The sequence below is a fragment of the Littorina saxatilis genome, unplaced genomic scaffold (assembly GCF_037325665.1).
Source record: "Littorina saxatilis isolate snail1 unplaced genomic scaffold, US_GU_Lsax_2.0 scaffold_1004, whole genome shotgun sequence".
In the NCBI taxonomy this organism is placed as follows: Eukaryota; Metazoa; Mollusca; class Gastropoda; order Littorinimorpha; family Littorinidae; genus Littorina; species Littorina saxatilis.
The window spans coordinates 27,851-48,346 of NW_027128346.1; the positions used below are offsets into that span (position 1 = coordinate 27,851).

General features: G+C 40.8%; 1 protein-coding gene across 1 annotated transcript in view; it reads left to right on the plus strand.

Annotated features, from left to right (window-relative positions):
• Positions 1–20,225, plus strand: part of LOC138956706 (uncharacterized) — a gene marked incomplete at its 3' end in the record, with an annotated part of 31,986 nt that extends 11,761 nt beyond the window's left edge. Inside the window, 3 exon segments of the mRNA XM_070327995.1 lie at positions 17,963–18,070; positions 19,203–19,266; positions 19,892–20,225. Of these exon segments, the coding sequence (XP_070184096.1) occupies positions 17,963–18,070; positions 19,203–19,266; positions 19,892–20,225 (506 nt within the window).
• Positions 20,226–20,496: the final 271 nt, after the last annotated feature.

Below are 20,496 nucleotides of genomic sequence, written 5' to 3' on the forward strand. Positions count from 1 at the left end.
ATCACTGTAACTTGAGCTGCAGTGTCTACTACAGCTAGAATCGGTTCCTTCTCAATCACCACTGTTATTACTAAATTTTGTCCACCTTTTTTACTGCTTGTTGCATAGACCTGTTCTTCTTTTACTGAGTCTTTTTTCTCCGGCAATTTGCATTGAGAGAGCTCGCGCCTGGTGTTCAAACCCTCTCTGGAGCGTTTAAATCACTTCGCCCTTTTTCTGGTGAGGATGCTGGTGACCGAGAAAGGGGGGAGGTTCTCCATGCAGGGGCCTGTGTGCATTCTCTAGCCATGTGGCCTTTTTCTCGGCATCGAAAACATTCGATGGGGGAACGACTACGCTCTTTACCACCCATTCTATTTGTACTCCTTCCTGGGGAACTGTCCCTTCTTCCATTTCTCAACATGTTCAATTGAGCTTCCATTTCTTTAATCTTCTCCTCTAAGGCTTGTTCTCTACCTTTTTCGAGGATTTTATCTGTTTTCACATACCTTTCAAAGGTGTTTTGTAGCTTCAACAACATGTCTTTGATCTCTTTGTTGGACTCTGTTCCCATTTTTTCTTTCTCAGTACCCACCTTTTCAATCTCTTTTCTTTCTTCCGAGTCACTTTTCTCCTCCCCTTTAAACCTCACCCTTGCAACTCTATCACCTTCCTCCACCATCTCAGGGCTCCCAGTTCTTCGAACACGACGCGGCCCAAAAATACATCGCTGATTTTCTACGAAGATTTGTACTGCCCCCACTGCCCTTTCTAAACAACTGTACTTGTTATTCAAACAGTGAAGTCCAGCTTCTTTTTCTACAACCCCCTCCAGGAATTTCCTGATCGTCTCTTCCTCGACATAATCTGACGGAAGTGAAGGGAAAGCCTCCAAAGCCACACCGCGTACCCGATCTGCGAAATCGTTAATCGATTCCTTTTCCTTCTGATGCAGATTGTGAAACGCAGCTTTCTGTGCCTCCGTGGTTCCCAAACGACCGAATCGACGATCCAAAGCGGCCATCGCCTCCCCCAGATTATTTTGGGTTGCTATTGACAACTGGTTGAAATAACGCAGCGCATCCCCTGTTAAATACAATCCTAAGTATGCTGTAGCCTCATCTATTGACCACCCAGACAAAGACTTGTACCTACAAAACTGTCCCCCGAAATCTTTCCACGATTCTTTCCCAGAGAATTTCTCCAACTTAGGAAGTGGTCTTCTCTTTTCCATTTTAGGTGGGCTTTTGTTTTGATCCTTTCTTACTCTCTGATCACGTCTCACTTCCGGTTCCTCTTCCTCCGAATCTACGTCTAAACCTGTAGAAATTCTGATAGGTGAATGCTCGCATTGTATTCCTACAGCACTCGGACGCCTAATCACTTCCTTTTCAGATTTTTTCTGACCTAGTTCCTTCTTTATTTTAGCCACTTCTTGCAAACTAATTTGCGCAGCATCTAACGCGGTTTTCACGGAGTTCCTGTCTTCGGAGACTTTTTCTGCTAAACTCTCTATTAACCGTTTCATATCGCTCATCGATTTCCTTGACTCTAGCATCCAAGAGTCCTGAACTTGTTTTACTGCATTTAAACAGCGCGAAATGCGAGAAATTTTACTGGAGTGCTCTCCAGACTTGGCTGACAAGTCTCTAACCATTTCCTCCGCCTTTACACTATCTGCAATAGATTTGTCCTGTCTCCCTGAATACTCAGAATCACTCACAGAATCTAACAAACTAGTCGCTGATGAGAACAAAGAAGTCAGCTCTACTTCCTTTTCCTCTCGACTAATCCTTTCCTGTGTTGCTTTTTCCTTGTGTAGGTATACCTTTTCAGTATTTCTCACACTACTCTTGGATTTGCAAACTCCATTCCCACTCTTCTTACCCCTCTCTTGGGTAAGTTGTTTTACATCTTGTAAAACTTTTCTTTTCTCCCCTTCCCATCTGTCACCATCGTCTAGTACTCCCTTACCAGAGCCTACGGTAAATGATGGTCCTTGCCTGTCTGATCGTCCATCAGAACTCAGGGGATCAAAATCCATCAACTGGGAACAGCCAGCCCAAGAGTGACTTTGCACTGGGTCCGCGAAGGCCGCAAACGGCCTTGCTTGGTTAACAGTCTCAATTGGATCGAGGACTGAAACCCTGTCACTCAGCTGGAATACATCCTGCCGACCTCCAGCCATTAGAGACTCTGAAGTTGGAAAGTTAATTTCCCTCACTTCTGCTCTATATTCTGGAGCATCGATCACAATGCACTTTCCATGCATGGCTTCATAGAAACCATACACTCTGTCCTTTAGACCACGTCCAATCTTGGCTTTTTCCATGAAAACATCTGCCGTAGCATCTGCCATGTTTAGCCAAACCGCAATCTTCTTAGCTTGAGAAGCCGTGATGTTAAATCGGGCAATTATATCCCCCACTGAGATCTGTTGCACGTGCCTACCAGAGTCCATGCTCTCTGCCATGACTGGTAAATCCCCAGAAAATCCCCAATGTATTTGACACTAAATGAATACTTGTACTAGAATTTTCTGGTTTATCATCCAATTTGTAACAGAACTCAACAAAAACGAAAAACATAAAAAACCAACACCACAACTTTACAATACAGTAACCCTGTAGTTGTGACAACACCTGTACTTGGATAAATTTATTTGATTAAATCCATGACTGTTCAACTTGATGCTATCACAAAACAACTATTACATGATACAAGCTACATGCTGAATACACTAGTGAACAAAACTTTGAAAAACTGTTACACACTACATGATGGTTAAAACAATTACAGATTATTGTAAGTATAAATTACCAATGAACGGTCTTTTAGTACAGTTAACAACAATGTTGATGAGTTGAACGTGTTAAAAATGTTAGAATATTGAACAAGACAATGTGTTATGAACGATTACAATAACAAAAAGAGTAGAGAGAAAAGAATTGTTATTTTATAAACAACAAAACTAAAAAAAATAACCAGTACACTCACATCTCCAAGCAGTTGACTACACACGCTACATGATATAAAGCACACACAAAAATGTTATGATGCACTATACACACATTTTACACGATGCATATATGCACATAGTTTGATAGCTGAACTTAATATTCCCATAACAAACCGAACATAGTCCGATAGCTGAACTTTTTAACACCATATTCCCTATTCAAACCGGCAAAGTCTGATAGCTGAACTTTTAAACGCCATATCCCCTATTCAAACCGGCAAAGTCTGATAGCTGAACTTAATATTCCCATATCAAAACCATAAATCCATCATGCTATTAACAAGTAAACTTACGACGATCAACACGAAAAACACAACATTCGAACCGGAAGCAACCCACATAATGGCGGCCTTGAATAAATAATTATGATCTCACTTCCGGTTCTAACGTTAAGCAGACGACATCTCCAACGAACGCCAAAATAAATTGGAAGAATTTTTAAACTTAAAAACTATTCCATCAACCCTCCTATTCAAAATGCATCTCCTTCATTATAACAACAAACACCTTGCAAATATAATAACAAAAACTTGCTCAAAGCAACGGATTGTAGGTATTTTGTAAACCGCAAGTGGTCTCGTTCGTCACAACTTGCGACGTTTGATATCTGTGCAACGGGAAATTAATCAAAAACCTACTTGTCTAATATTAAAAACATAAGAATTTGTTTATTTCATTCCAGGAACCCGAAACGTTTCCCAGTTTATTGTTTTTACCGTCAAGTTCTCACTCGGCTACACTTTGTGCACCCGATTGAGTCTACAGAGGCAACGGAAACTCAAAAATCTCTAAACAATTTCGAATTAAAAACATAAGACTTTGTTTAATTCATTCCAGGAATCCGATACGTTACCCAGTTTATTATTTTTACAGTCAAGTTCTCACTCGGCTACACTTTGTGCACCCGATTGAGTCTACAGAGGCAACGGAAACTAAAAATTCCCTAAACAATTTCGAAACTAAAACAATCCTTTACTCCTATGCAAGGTAACCATAAATTAGAATGAAACACAAAAGGAGGACACCGGAGGAAACTCCATATGTCCCCGGCAGTCAATCAGACCATCACCAGAGACGTTTTCCACCCCCCAACCCACGTCGAAAACGGTCTCGCAACATGGCGCAGGCTCGTCTCGACATCCTCGTCGCCAATGTAATATTTTACACGGGTTTTACGGGATACCCATAGTGTGCCCTTGGCAAGTATGGCCGTCCGTTCCTAGCGACCATGTTCTACTGGAACGGCAAGCTAAGCACTGGCGACCATGTTCTACCAAGGTACTTACTTGATACGGGGATCCCTTTCGGGGCGACGTAACGTCTGTGTGGTTCTGATTTCTCTGATTAACTGCGCTGTGCCGTTGGCGATTTGCCGCCTTGTCGCCTGATTGGCCTACCTCGTCACGTGGTCCGTCAATGGTCTGTCATTTGTCAGTCGTGTCATGTGATCAAGCCCCCCCCCTCTTTGCAACTAAGTTATTTCCCTTACAATTCTACACTGCCCACCCCATCCCACCCTGAATAACTGTACATATTTTAATGGTTGATGGTGTGTGTGTGTGTTGGTGACTTTAAGTCTCCGTGTGTGTGAATGAGTGTATGTGCGCCTTGAGTCGCCTGTTGGTAAGATATGTGCGCGTTATAAATATTCGTATTATTATTATTATTATCATTTAATCATTTTATTTCATGTGCCATGGAACGTTTTTTTTTTTATAAAAGAAACTTTACATTTACGGCACGTCGACCCAGCGGCCTTTGAAGCAGACAGACAGACAGACACTTATGTTACAGATAAAGAACTTGTCTCAAAAGTGTCCACGTACTGTAAATGTAAATGTAACGCTTTTTTGGTTACAAAATAAACGTTCCATATACCTACCATACTTAGGGTTTTTTATTCAGAATTCTGGAACGTAAGCAGTCTATCTGATTTTGCTTTTTTTTTCAAATGGAAATTGCGTCGTCAAGAATTTTACTTGGGAATTTGTTCAGATGATTCTGTGGCAATTTCCAAGCTCAAATCGCACCAGATAGCATCATTTTGCTTCTTCGGAAAACAAAAAAGAAACGAGGCGCGGGAGGGGGGGGGGGTATGCCCCCGGCCCCCCTGCCAGTCTCGGGCGATTTACCTTTATAAATTCTAAGCGCACCTCTGTAGACATGCGAAGTCATGCATTTTTGGACACAAGTCAAAAATCCTATGACGAGTTTAAAACATTTTCCCGGTTCATTGCTTAACATCTGAACAAACAACTGTAACAATCCAACATTTGACTCGAGGCACTTCTAGTATGTTGGCAAAATATCCTGAAAGTTTCAAAGCAATCCACCAAGTCATTCCTGAAATGCAGCGCTTTTTGTCACAATACCTCTCGAAATTGACGCAAACACTCCCGTTTTTGACTGCTCATGCGATCGACACCTGCATCAGTAGGAACAGCATAGCACGCGAAATGCGTAAGCTAGCTAAACAAAACAACATGTTCGGGGTAGATAATTAATTTTACTTTCATCTCGTATGTAAATGTTACAAAGATTTGCCTATTGTGATTTTTCGTCGATTTTTAATTGGTACCTTCCGTTTTTGTGCGGTCGATTTTGAGGGTACCCTTAATTGAGCGGCGGTCACGTGATCCTTGTAAAAGAAATCTTTGATCTGAAAGGTGATCCAGAAAGTCAAGTGAACGGCCTTAACTGGTATAGAATGAAATGACTCGGGAACTATTGCTTTAATTTGGGTGCGAAATTTGTCGCAATAATGTTTTTGACAAGTGTAGTTATCAGCGTACAAAAAGGGTATTACGCGACCTCCCCGTAGGCCAAATATATGTTGGTTTAGGGTAACCCGACCGACCCTATTTTTTTCCCGCCGACCCTAAAACTTTTTTTCATTTCTCAAAAGGAAACAAACTTTTGGCAAATTTTGCGAACCATACCGAGACTAAGGGAAGTAACCTCCTTTAAAATAGACTAAATTTAAGAAGAAAAAAAGCCGACCTACCGACCCTATCTTTTTTGGTCACGTTACCCTAAACCAACATTTATCCCATGTCCTGCCTCTTTGTCTCTGTTAGCTGAGGTGGTGATTATTCTGGATAATCTATGGTTACCATATGCATAATCCATCATCACCGAGTCTCGATCTCACCTGTCATTGGTCATTGTCTTTGATATCAGAGTACATGTACAATTGAATAATTTATAGAGGTCATCTGCATATTTATCGTTGACTCCGGGACTATTTTCTTCAGCAAAACGATTGAGATATTCTGCGGTATAAAAGTCGAACTCACGTTTGGCTAACGATCTACAAACATTTTAACATTGAAGAAATAAAGAAAACAACAAAGAATACACATAATCTGCTGGGGTGAAAAGCGCGGATTGAAGATTATGAGTTGGCCGAAGCAGTGAGAGAGAGAGAGAGAGAGAGAGAGAGAGCGATGGAGAGAGACGAGTGATTCAAGGCGCACAACTCTAGTACGCTTCATAGGCAACCGCTTAGATCAATCCCAACAACAAAATCCTGATTAAAAATCCCGAGCGACGAAATAAGAATTAAACTAAAACAGTATGCTTACAATTTTGTTCATTTGCTATCGCTTTCAGAGCATTGATTGCTAAATCTGGTTCAACAGAACAAGGCAGTCCCATCTGTCGTCTGCTGTAGATATTTCGTTTGCTACAGAATCATCGGCTACTGATGAAGTTGACCAACAACATGGAAATTGCCACTTACAAAGTTGGAGATACCGTTAAAATAAAAGGTGGCGTAGAAGGTCGGATCTTGCGTGTGTTATTTTTCAATTTTAAAGTAAACAACGGTGTCTGGGTTCAGGTCATGCAGGCAGATATATTTACAAGTTTTGACCTACATTGAATAGACCAGCAGAACAAAACTACCGCAGTACAGTACAGATAACTTACTGGCCTAAGACTGAACGACAGACATCAAAATAAGGCTCACCTAAATGACGATTGAAGAAGTAATTAATCCAAATTTGAACACTGAAGCACAACAGCTCGAATAAGCACAAATTCAGCAATCATCCTCATCGCTTGTAAAATCACACACGCAGTCTTTTTGGCGAATGCCTCTGACAACTGACTTGGGTCACTGACTGAAACCGGCCGGTAACTGCACAGTTTCAAATGCATTGAACTGCACAATCTCTGTCATTCGTTTTCTTAAGCAGTATTGATGACTGTATACAAAAGCAGACCGGTTTTATGGTGCGTTTACCAAAAAGACAAAAGGGGACTCGTTTCGCACATGAATTTGATGACACGATTTGCGGTCGCCGCAGAGTGCCTGTTTTCTGCTTACCCAAATACTGTTTAAACTACTCGCAGAGTTTGTGTCAAAAAGTGGTGTGTTTTTTAATGAAAACGTCGGAGTAATAGGATACAAAGCTTACACACCTCGTCCTGAATATCGTGCATATTTTCCCTCGGGTAGATTGTCAGGTATTACCTCGCCAGAGGCTCGATAATACCTGAAAATCGACCCTAGAAAAATATGCACGATATTTAGAACTCGGAGTGTGTAACTTATATATTTTTTTATTTGGCCATATGTTGACTCACCATCGATCAAATCAATATTGAAATTCACAATGTTAAACCTCTCAGAGACTTCATAACGCTTTGTTGTATATGAAATGTACTCTAACAATGCATTTCAGAATCTTAGTGTTATGCTTTTTTTCCCCCGCTTCTAAGTAAACTCCGTCTCGGCAGGTCAAACTGGCAATTGCCACATACTCTTCATCATGATAACTATTGTCAAGTTCAGCAGTGTCCCATTTTCTTTGCCTTCAGAACAACTATCCTTTCTTCACACAAAATGTAAGCTGACGGATCAATTTAGTTCTTTGATGCAATACGAAAGTTAATAAGATATATCGCATCCATATGTTTGCAGTAAGCCTTCGACGTGTGGACAGACTAAATGTTCAAGGCACATGTATCAACATATTAGAGCTGTGAAGAAAATGTCTGCAGCTCCAAACGAAAAGATACTGCTTAAAATTTGTGAGGATTCATATGGAGAATACTTGCGTGCATTCGGCTCCAAAATCCCCGAGTCGATGCATCCAAATTGAAGACGCTTCTAATGGAACCTCGATCTCTTCCAAAGCCTCGTGCAATCTTTGACGTCAAAGCAAAAAGACGTCACTCTAGAAAGTAAAGCGTGACGTGTTCGTTTTATAAAAAAAATTCCCAAGTTAAACCAAGGGCAGACGTGTTTCCAGATTGAAGTTTGTCTCGGTGACTTTGACATCGGGAGCAGTAGAAAATCAGGTCCCTGCCAGACTAGTTTCACACGACCTCTTTCAAATGATATCATCACGTGTGAATTGGACGATATTGTTATTTTATGGGTGGTCTCTCTCACGTATGTACGATATATTGTTATCTCATGGGTGGTCTCTCACACGTATGTACGATATACGTGAGAGAGGCTACTCATGAGATTACAATATATATCAATTCACACGTGGATATATCTTGTAAATGAGGTCGTGTCAAACGAGTTTGGCAGGGACCTGATTATCCACTGCTCATAATGCCAAAGTCACCGAGACAAACGTCATTCTGGAAACACTCTCCGGCTTGCTGTTTTCCCTGGAAGAATTTTTAGAACTTACACGTCACTATACTTTCTAGAGTGACGTCTCTATACTTTGACGTCCAATATTGGACCAGGCTTATGAAGAGATCGAGGTCCATAAGAAGCGTCTTCGATTTTGATGCGTCGACTCTGGGATGTAGTACAGTGCACCTATGATTGCTGCTTACTTGATGCTCACAATAATGACCATAGATTTGATTTTAATTGTATTACACTCCTCAGTGTCTCTAGTTTATGCTGTAAAAAGTCCCAAGGAATCTTCGGATAGATAGTATTGTTTTTTTGCCTGTTTTGTTGGGCCTACGTCTCGGTGAGCGGACGCTCTTGTGCGGCGGAGATCGGAATGCGGTCGCATAGTTTTAGCCTACTGCAACGCGCGTGCAGCCGGGAGTTGAGTATTTTTATCCTCCGTCCCATAACACTGTGAAGATATCTAACACCATGTATGGGCTAAACAACACGTTTGGCGATTGATTGCTGTATAGATCTAGTTGATTAGCTCAGTGTAGTGATTTGATTTGACTAGACGACTCCAAAACAAAGATGGCTGCCGAATCTTCGAGCAGCACATTTGTTGAGTCATCGACGAACAAAACAGAGGTAAGTGAGCACATTTTACGATTAATAGTGCATTACAGTAACAATTGAAGCAAAGTAGGTAGAAAAACTAACATGCATACGCCGTAAGAAGTTTTCCGTGCTTCGTACTGTACTGTTCAAAGTGATTCTGAAACTGAAAGTGAAAGACGAACACAGCACACTCATGTGTACACGCTTTCTCGCCCTGTTACAGACACCCATCTAAATTAATATCTAAGAAATGGTATGGTATGGTATGGTATATATTTATAGTCACGGCAGAGTTCTCTGCGTGAAATTCGGGCTGCTCTTCCCAGTGATAGCGCGTCGCCATAGTACGGTGTCACGATTTCATCTTTCGCCTGTGTACATATTTCCCCCTCGATATATACTCAAGACTGAAATGTTGTTTCCTAGTAAAATTAAGAAGTGAAATTATGTATGGACGAAAGGCATGTCAGTTTCTTGCATTTGAAGAAAATTGGTGGTGAAATTTAATAGATTTCATCCCCAAAATCGATTTCTTCGAAAACGTGTACCGAGTGGTTACGTCCCTTGAGTAAGAAGGGAAACATTGTGGGATGAATCAAATTTCTAAGTTAAATAAAACAAATTGGTTGGACAAATTTGGCCCCATGAATGTAAGGTACACAATGTCGCTCATCAGTACTATCGAAGGGTGGTTTTTTGTTCAGTGTAGAGTTTATACTAGATCAACGAGGCCGAGAATCGAAATACAGATCAACACGGCGAAAGATGAAAACGTCACACCGGCACCACCCCCTTTTTTTCCCTGTGTGCATTGTGTATTTGTTTACCTATTAGGTTGGGTTTTCTACAGAATTTTGCCAGGGACAATTTTCTTGTTGCCGTGGGTTCTTTTACGTGCGCTGAATGCGTGTTGCACACGGGACCTCGGTTTATCGTCTCATCCGAAAGACTAGCACCCAGACCACACCACATCTGGTCTAGTGGATGGGGGAAAGGTATAGGCTCCAAACAAGATTCGAACCCATGACCCCTCAATTTCTAGCTGGGTGCATTACCACTAGACCACTATGCCACCACTTTCAGGGAATGGAGTCAGCACAAATGTTAACTCCGGGAAAATATCCCCCTAGGCAGATTCGAACTCTCGTCGTCAGATTACAAATCCTGCGCACTACTGACTGAGCCCGCCCCCCCCCGCCCCCCCCCCCTGTATGTAAATATAACTGTGTATATTTAAAATCTGAGTAACAGGCGCTCAGTTTCGACTCATCTATTCGTCAAGCGTCCAGCATACTGCTGATCATTATTGATTTCATTTTTCCCCTTGTTGCAGAACATTCCGTTGAACCTGGACTGTGCGATCTGTGAACAAGCGACAAAACCAGGGGATCATGTGAAATTGACTGAAAAGGGCTGCTCTGGGATAAACTCTGCTAGCATAGAACGAGGGGACAACCTCCAGGTCAAAGCAGGACAGCTGGTTCACGCAAAATGCCGCAAGGACTACACTCATCACAATTCCATTGCAGCATTGAAACGGAGTGTGAGAGAAGGGACCCCCTCCCCAGTTAAGAAGAGGAGAAGCCTCCGGTCTCATCATAATTTCGACTTCAAGGCTCAGTGTCTCTTCTGCTGCCAAAGCACAGAGCCTTTGAGGAACAGAAAAGTTGAGAAACTAATTCCAGTAAGAACAGACTGTTTTCAGGAATCTATTGTGAAAGTGTGTGGGGTGAGGGGGGATGATGACAAATGGGCCAATGAAGTCAACAGTCACCTGGCATTTGCGTCTGACTGTTGTGCCTATGATGTAGTCTACCACAACGTGTGCAGCACTAATTTTCGAAAAGGATCTGGAATTCCTCAGTCTTTCTCTGATGAAGCAAAGGGGAAGAAGCCAAAAGGTCGTCCTGAAAACCCAGTGATAAATCGTGCTTTTCAAGATGTTGTCAAGGTTCTGGAATTTGGAGATTATGAACAGGTAACACTTCCAGACCTGGTCTCCGTGATGCAGCAATCCCTTGATCAAGTTCATTCTTCTTCTGTTTCATGTCAAGTCAGACATGAAGGATGTGTTCTTCTCCTCAAGCAGGGCAAGTACAACAAGACTTTGGGACATCAGATCAACGCAGAGCCGTCTTGGCCCCAATGTGTGCAAGAATATCTTATTTGCGCATGCATTTAGTGGCTGTGACACAACTTCTCGGCCTTTCAGTGTCGGAAAATGTGTCCCAGTGAAGAAACTGCAAAAAAAGAACAAACTGTTTGAAAATAGTGCCAAGGTTTTCCTGCAGACTAATTCGGATCACCAGATGATTGCAGAGACAGGAGAGAAACTGTTAGTCGACATCTACAAAGGAAATGATGGTGACACTCTTGACAAGCTTCGGCTGGTAAAGTACCACGAGAAAGTGTTCACCGGCTCTAAGCAAGTTCAGCCAAAAGTCCTGCCTCCTACTTCAGCTGCAGCCACAGCGTCTTTTACCAGGTTCAGGAGTGGGCTTGTTTGGGTACCAGTCTGGAGTGGAGCTCATGCCTGAAGAATGGGGGTTTCAGCTTCAGCGGGGACAGCTGCTTCCTGTTCACACTGACATTCCTCCAGCCCCTGAGGAGTTAATGAACATCATCAGATGTGGTTGCACTACTGACTGTTCCTCACAACGCTGTAGTTGCCGGAAGGTCGGCCTTAGCTGCACAACTGCCTGTGGACAGTGCCGTGGAATAAGTTGCCTCAATTCGATGCTTCCCATGGATGAAGAGGAGGAGGAGACTAATATTTGAGGTAGGAGTCACTAGGACTGTAGAAATAGAGTCAGATAGGTATCTAGGTTGAATTATGCATCATGTAAGGGATTTTCTTTGTTATGATGCTTTTCGTCATCAGGTATGATCACCGTTACCGCGGGAAATAAAGTTCTTACTGAATATTTCATCAGCATTTGACCGGAAATGGATTTTAGCTTAATATTCTTGTTATTCAGCTCAAGCCCTTTCATTTGATATGCAGCATGATAGGGTTCTCATTTTTTTCCAAGAAATTGCTAATTTTTTTTTTAAATATCGAAAAAGCCCGAAAAAAAATTAATTGTTCCAGTTTCTCACCGGGACTTTTCATATGTGTTTTTTCTTGGTTGGTACTATGTATTGTGATATAAATCAATTCTATGGTCATTATTGTGAGGTGAAATCATAAGTGGCCTGGACTAATGTTCGGAGCAGAAGGCACGCAAGTACAGTGTATACGATCAGCAGAATACTACATGGCTTGCTGTGTCGTGCCAGATTTACACTTTTTTGCTTTTTCAAAAAAGCAGCATGTGTAAATCTGGAACGACACAGCAGGCCATTTGGTATTCTCTATTTCTCCAATATTGAAAAGTTTGATTTTTTTGTTTTGCTGTTGCTTCTACTTTCTCTTGTTCATGTTTTCCTTCATTCAATTTTTCCTTCTCAGCCGTCATCTTTATTTTATTTCTGTAATGTTTATTGAACAAATAACTTAATAATCAACTAGCCTAACACCCGGGCCAAGCCGGGTCCTGATTGCTGGTACATAAATATATATGTTTTGATCACTTGACTTGTAAATCAGAGCAGTTAAATAATTCCTTTAAACAGTATTTTATTCGTAAACAGACACATGATAATATAACAACATCATTAAGAAGGAGCACAACAAGTTTAAAACTTATGATAAGTGCTCACATAAACATGCCTGAAATTTCATGGCGGAATATGATCAATGCGACACATTTTTGAAAAAAGAGAAAAGGAAAAAAAAAGGAGAAAAACAAAAAGGAAAACTTCGTTTGAATTATCGAACACAATCTGTGTCAATACCGAAAACGAAAACAAATACAAAACAAGAACGAAAGACACAACAAAATATCAAAAAGTAGATGGGCCCCAAGTAATATATTTAAAAAACAACAAAACAAAACAACATCGAACTAAGGTGTCCCAAAGCGGTTTGATTTCTCAATATAGCTTTGGACAACAACAAAAATAGCACTATTTTCAAATATGGAAATGTTTGAATCACCTGTCAGGAGTGTGTCAATATTAACAAATTCTGGAGCTAATGTACCGATTGTTGCGGTTTTTGTATCATTAAACAGGGGACATGATAACAAATAGTGGAGAACAGTTTCAGCAAAATAACCACAAGAACATTCCGGGTTGTTTACTAGGTGGCGATTAAACATATCATATTGTAAATCACTCATTCCAAGTCTTAACCTGCAATGCAAAACTTCAGTTTTGCGATTTGGGGAATAGTAATATGGTGGGATTGAAATATCAAAAGCTGTGAAATGTCGCTTGGACAGACCAACAGAATCACATTGTTGTATATTTTCAGGCAACTTATTCCAGAGACTAGTTGCAGAAGGAATAAAAGATGACTTGTACAAATCTGATTTACACTGGGGAGTCTTACGCTCTAGTGGGCGTCTGTGGTGGTAGGGATTTAGGTCAGAAACAAGAGGTGGCAATACAACGTTGAGGTAATTTGGTACATTGCCGTGGACCATTTTATAATATAGCATTAATTTGTGACGACGTCTTCGCTCTGTAAGTGGTATAAAGCCCGATTCTGTATACAATTTTTCGTGTGAAGTGCCTTTAACAGCACCAACAATAATTCTAATGGATTCGAGTTGCAGCTTCTCCAGCTCATCTGAAAGCTTCTTTGAACAATTATCCCACACAACATCGCAATAATCAAAATGAGGTAAAATAAAGGATTTATACATTGCTTCTAGGGATCTTCGACTGAGCCTATATTTATAAGATTTTAAACAAGCCACAAGTACTCGACAAGTTGCCACAATAGACTGTATGTGTAAGGCCCATTTACAATTATCTTGAAAAATAACACCTAACTGTTTATGACTTTCTTTTTCTATGAGGGCTACATCGCCAAAAACAAGGGGAAATTTCTGCATACATCGTTGACCGGAAAAGGATATTAACTCTGTTTTCGACTGATTAAATTTCACTTTCCATTTAATGGCCCAATTTGCAATCTTACCTAAATCAGAATTAAGTATTTCAGTTCTACGGAAAGGGTCATCGAGGCTTAAATACATGCTGGTATCATCTGCAAATAGTTTAATCACTGATTCAATATTGTCAACAATTTTGACACGTCAAAGAAAATCGCCTGTGATGTTATCTTATCATCAAAAGCTTTGCATATATCATTATACAAACAAATGAGTTGATATACAGTTGAATCACATGGAATAAAACCGGACTGTACTGGTGTCAACAGGTTATACTCCTTCAAATAAGCAAACACGTGACATTGTACACACCTTTCCATAACTTTACCTACACAGCTAAGAAGTGATATTGGTCAGTAATTTGAACATAATTCCTTTTCACCTTTTTTATATATCGGAATTACATTAGCTATCTTCCATATTGCAGGAACTGTGGCTTCTTCGAGAGATCTGTTGAATAATGTAGTGAGTGGCATCGCAATAATATCTGCACATGCAGCCAGAACTCTATTTGAAACAGAATCAGGACCAGAGGCTTTGCGTACATCAAGATTCTTCTACATAGTAAGCACGTGTGCAGCATCAATAATCAAAAAATCAATGGTGGTATTCTGTTCTCTAACTTCAGGAACTTCATCATCATCATCATCCAATACCGATTGTTTTACAAAACATTCATTGAATACTGTTGCTTTTTCTACATTGGAATAATAAACACGGCCATTGTTTTCGATGGGAGGAAATTCATTTGAAGACATACCTTTGCGTGACATAAACGACTTTACTAATTTCCACCAATCTGTATTACCAAAACAGTCTTGTGAACTAACACGATTATCCAATTCTTTTAAATATTCTGCTTTCCTCAATCGAATAACATCAGTTAATTTATTGCGAATTCTTCGGAAAAAATCCCAGATCCAAACAGAATTCAATAATTTTGCTAATGTGTGTATCTTTTTCTTTTTATCAATCAGTCGTTTAATACCGTCAGTCATCCAGGGTGTATCCGCTTCTCTCACAGTTATTTCTTTAACTGGCATACACTGTGTGACCATATCCATTAGGGTATCCGAAAATGCCTCTGCTGCTTCGTCAATCGAACTGAGTGAGACCATACTCGTCCAATCCACATTACATAATTTTTCCTTTACGTCCAATTTGGAATAATTAAAAATCAACCGTTTATAACTTGCTTTGCCTATACTATTTCCTTTAACAATTGCAAGCGGGACCGAATGGTCACTGCAGATTGGCGGTAAAACCTGAATTTCTTCAACAATATCAGGGCTTGGTGTCAAAATCAAATCTATGCACGTTGACGTTGTTTCTGTAATTCGTGTAGGTTGTTTGACTAACTGGAACAAACCATTTTTTATCATAATATCTTGCAAATTGAAACACGTACTATTAAAAACATCGGAATTAAAATCACCACAAACAATATACTTCATACCAGTCATACCGGCTGCATTAACTGATTGATCTATCAGGTCCCAATAACCAACATTTGCAGAAGGCGGTCTATAAAAAGTTCCAACTAATAAGCTTTCCTGTTGTATCTTAGTTTCAATCCAAATGGCCTCTAGATCGGGGATGGAGAGATCATGTCTCGTTTTACAATACAAATTATCTTTTACATATACTGCAACGCCTCCATGGGGGTTATTTGGTCTATCTTGCCTTATCGGTAGATTAAACGCTGACAAATACAAATCATCATTATTTACTATATTAGACAGCCATGTTTCCGATAATGTCACAATATCAAAATCTTGAACCTGAACTTCTAAAATGTCTAATTTATTTCTAAGGCTTCGTACGTTTAAGTGAATAATAGATCATTTCTTAAACTTTTCCTTGACCGGCCCGGGGTTCACATGAACATCGCCTGCTAAGATCAACATAATTTCTATTATACACATTATTCCAAAACACATGAAAAATGAACAATCTCCAGAACGTTCGGAGATACAAACGCGTTTACCTTTAAGCTCTGCATTCACTTCTTTTAACAATATTCCACACCTTCGCATATTTGAAGAATAATCGTTTTTACATTTCATACACACATATAGGAATAAGGCCAACTTTAAGTATTTATATCCACAAACAAACAACACAAAAAACGGAACAACTAAATCAGCAGCGAGGAAAAATAATTTTCTATTAGACAGTTGAACCGCCTTGGGCTGGAACATACCAACGCTGGCTCTATACTGAGTTACACTACTACCACTCATTCAGGTCACAGATCTCTGTAAAATTTCAAAAAGAAAAGAGACCAGCGCCGGCAGTTCCATGTTCACATATATTACAGGTGGGGGGTCCCAGAACATTGTCACAAAAAATGAAGGAAAATGTTGATGCATTAAAAGTAATGTAACAAATAGAAGAAGCTGACGAGAGGGAATAAAGAAAAAGCCAAAATATTATGGCTTGAATTCAAGGAAAACACTTGAAAATGTGTAGAGCTGTGCATATGTGAATAGACAACACATGTTTTTCAAAAATTCATGACGTGACTCTTTATCTGATTAGAATATGTTGTGCTGGAGAACAAGGAAAAAAAACACACTACAAAACGCACTGAGACGGGGCCCAGGCTAGTTTGCTAATACAACAGATAAAACTGATAACTTTACAATGGGTCAGCGTAAACAAGCAGAACGAGAATCAGCGTGTAGACGGCGATTGCTGAATCTCAATACAAACCGCACAAAACACAAACATAAACATGCAGTCCACACGCACGCATCGTCCTCACTTACAGTTCAGCGAGCTTGTTTTGGCAGAGTACATTTTTTAATGCAGCCCGGTACAGCTGTACCCTTGTCCCCTGACACAGCAGACCAGCACACACCACGTGAACTTGACAACGCATGCTTCGTAGCCAGAGTTCATATGCACGCAGTCCTATATTATATCAAGGCCACTTCACGTGCTATACTAATCTCAAGGGTGTGTACTGGCAATAACAGTTCGCATGTACCCGTAGCAGACATTGACACAGGGGTTAGAGGCAGTTGACATGTTTATAACAATGCATGTTTGCATCTTTTACGCGACGGAGATTTCCAGTTCTCGTTTGGTCGTTATCTTTGAAATTCTGTCATCCTTCTTCAAAAAAAAATGATACCGTCTTTCGTCCAGGTGTCACTTATTTTGCCCTCTCTTTTGCTTTGCCGGGCTGCCGCAGCGACTTCGGCCCTCACTTTGGTGAGATCTTCATTCAGGTACAATCTCGGGGTTGATCCCTGCCTGCGGTTGGGGGGAAGGGCCCAGGGGAGGTTGGGGAAGGTTTTGGATAAATCGACTTCAGCTAGCTTTTTCTTCGCTCCCATGAGCGCGTGCTTCTGTCTGTAAGAGGACAGTTTGACCAAGATCGGCCGACTGGCAGGCCTGCCAGACCCCACCTCCCTCCTGCCTACTCGGTGCGACCTCTCGATGGTCACGTCATCAGGGGAACACCGATCTCGTGGCCGATTTTCTTTGCGATCGAGTCTGTGTCCTCCCCTGGTATTTCGGGGATGTTGCTAATTCTGATCGAAGTTCTTCGACCATATTGTTCCAACTCGTCGACCTTGTCTTGGAGACGTAAGATGTCCCTGTCCTTCTGTTCAAGCGCTTTTTTCAGGCTAGTAATCTCATTACGTAGCTGATGAGAGACTTGGGCTGCAATAGCTTTTGACAACAGTTCCAATACTTCGGGATCATAATAATTAAAACCATTGTCTATATATTTTGGTACAGGAGGAAGAAGAGAAAAGAGAAATAGAAGAATTGCTTCACCACATCTCTGCAGCGATTGATATTAATCAGCAGGAATGGTTGGAGGGAACACACGTGCACCAGACGGAGGTAATTATAGCGGTTCTGGTAACGGACAAAATAATTAGAGTGCGAGGGCGAGGTTCACTTCACGCTTCAGCAGAATGCCATATTTTCATGCCGGTATACACATCAGTCTCTCCCACTATAAACAAAAAAGTGTAGTTATATTAGAAAAGGCAAAAAGCAACACTCTGCTATACTAAAGGGAGCAGACTGTATTTCACCATGTGCATGAGGCAAAAACTTAAACTAAACACCCCTGCTAATATACGGTGAATGCAACAAGTTACTTGGCTTATATTAACTAACGCAGTCGCCCCCCTCCCCCTCACTAAAGGAATGGTCCAAGGGAAGTAATTTGTGACCCTCCACCACGGAATGAGTCGCATGTCACCTTTGCATGATTTTCATATTTGTACATTTTTCTAAAGAGTTTTTTATGCTCTATCCAGTGGTGAAAACCGTTTTAGAAAAGAGCAAAAACTGTTTAAGTTATAAACCTGTGACTAAGGTGACCCTCACACTGTTACCAGACACTCCCCGGACTTATATTAAGCCTAGCGCAGAACCGCGCGAGGTGACATGCGACTCATTTCGTGGTGGAGGGTCACATTTGGAAAACTGTGAACTCATGTCATTTGCAAATTCGCTCCAGTGAATGTACGTCCGACTCGTATGTACCTTTTTCCTTTTTTCCCTCAAAAATAGAAGTTGTTGGTTAAACCAAGATTCACGATCGCTTCCATTATGATATTCACTCCAAAGAGTGATAATTCTCGTAATTCCCCTTTTTTAAGTTAATTTAAAAACAAATTTAATGTTTCAGGTTCTACCAGGTTTATGGTCACTTCCCGTAATACGTATCACTCCAACTAAGTTGACGGAACGATAACCAATTCTTCTGACGACATCATTAATAATACGGATGTTTACAAATGTGTGCGTGAGTGTGTACTTGTGTGTGTATGCGTGTCTGTATGCGTGTGTGTATGCGTATGAATATGTGTGTGTGTGCGAGAGTGCGCGCGCGTGTGTGTGTGTGTGTGTGTGTGTGTGTGGGGGGGGGTGGTTCGTTCATATTATGAATTGTATAAACTATTGAATACGAATACATCCGTTATTAAAAACGAACTGCATAAATAGAATAATCTGGTTCCAGCAATTGGCCGTCAAACAAAATGAATGTCAACAGAGACACGTCACACAGCCAAGGCATAGACGACGTAAGTTATACATTCCTTTGAATTTTCTTTTTTGGACTGGTAATTACATAAAAGATTTTGCTAATCAGGCAAGTCTGCTTCTTGATTAATATCAAGCACAACAAGAATAGGAGGCACAAGAACAAATGCTTTCAGTATCATGTGATCAAACAAGAGAGAAGACGTGTTGTATTGCGAGAAAGAGAGAGAGAGAGAGAGAGAGAGAGAGAGAGAGAGAGAGAGAGAGAGAGAGATGGGAAAAAGAGAGAAAAAGACTTGACAGAAAAAGAAAGAGAGAGAGAGAGAGAGAGAGAGAGAGAGAGAGAGAGAGAGAGAGAGAGAGAGAGAGATCTGATAGAGACACACATAGCCAGACAGTACCCGTACGGAGACAAAGATTTCCATAGTACAAAGGTATAGTCTTTTCATTTTAGTCAGTTAAAAGTAACTGTAGGGGCAAAACACATTTCACTATAGTCCGTAAAGGGCCTTTATTTGCAGAGCAATGTTTAACAGTGAATCAAATAACGATTTTGGAGTTATGATTCAACTTCTTCTGATACGCAGTTTAGGCTACCAGTGACTTTGTATCCGTTGCTGTCTCTGATCAATATGTCGTGCAAGTAAGTGTCATGTTCATTTGCAGCAAAATGTAGGCAGCCGACCAAACTTGAACCAAAGGCATCAGCCAGAATGGTTGAAGGTAAATCTTGCGACACTGTCAAGCAGAAAGAAAATGCAAAACAACTCCCTGTTTCATCTCCAAACACCAGTTGGGAACAGAGCATTTCCTGTACGATCCGTACAGTCTCAAAAAGCTCATCAACTGCGGGGAATAGAAACTCGACAAGACATACAGTGTTTGCAGAAACTAGTCTTTCTGACGGAGTTGAAAGTGAAGAAGATGACATTGAAGACAATGGTTATGACCTTGAAAATAAATGTTTTAATTTTACGCAGCATGATTTTGTTCAAGAAGATAACGACTGGGTTGGCAATGTGGAAGAAACATCACTGATCTTACCACCAGGAACAGCAGATGAGGAGGCTCAAGGCTGGTTTCAACGAAGTGTGCAGTGTGGTGCTAGTGCTCAGCAGCGTTATATTTACATTTCACCAAAGCAACTGAAGCAGTACGAACGACCGGGAAAGCGCGAGTCTCGGTATACAGACCTTGAGAAGGATGAATCAACGCTGGAAAAGCTGCTGGCAGGCTGTCCAGGCAAGTATAAAAGATGTCACCTGCAGATC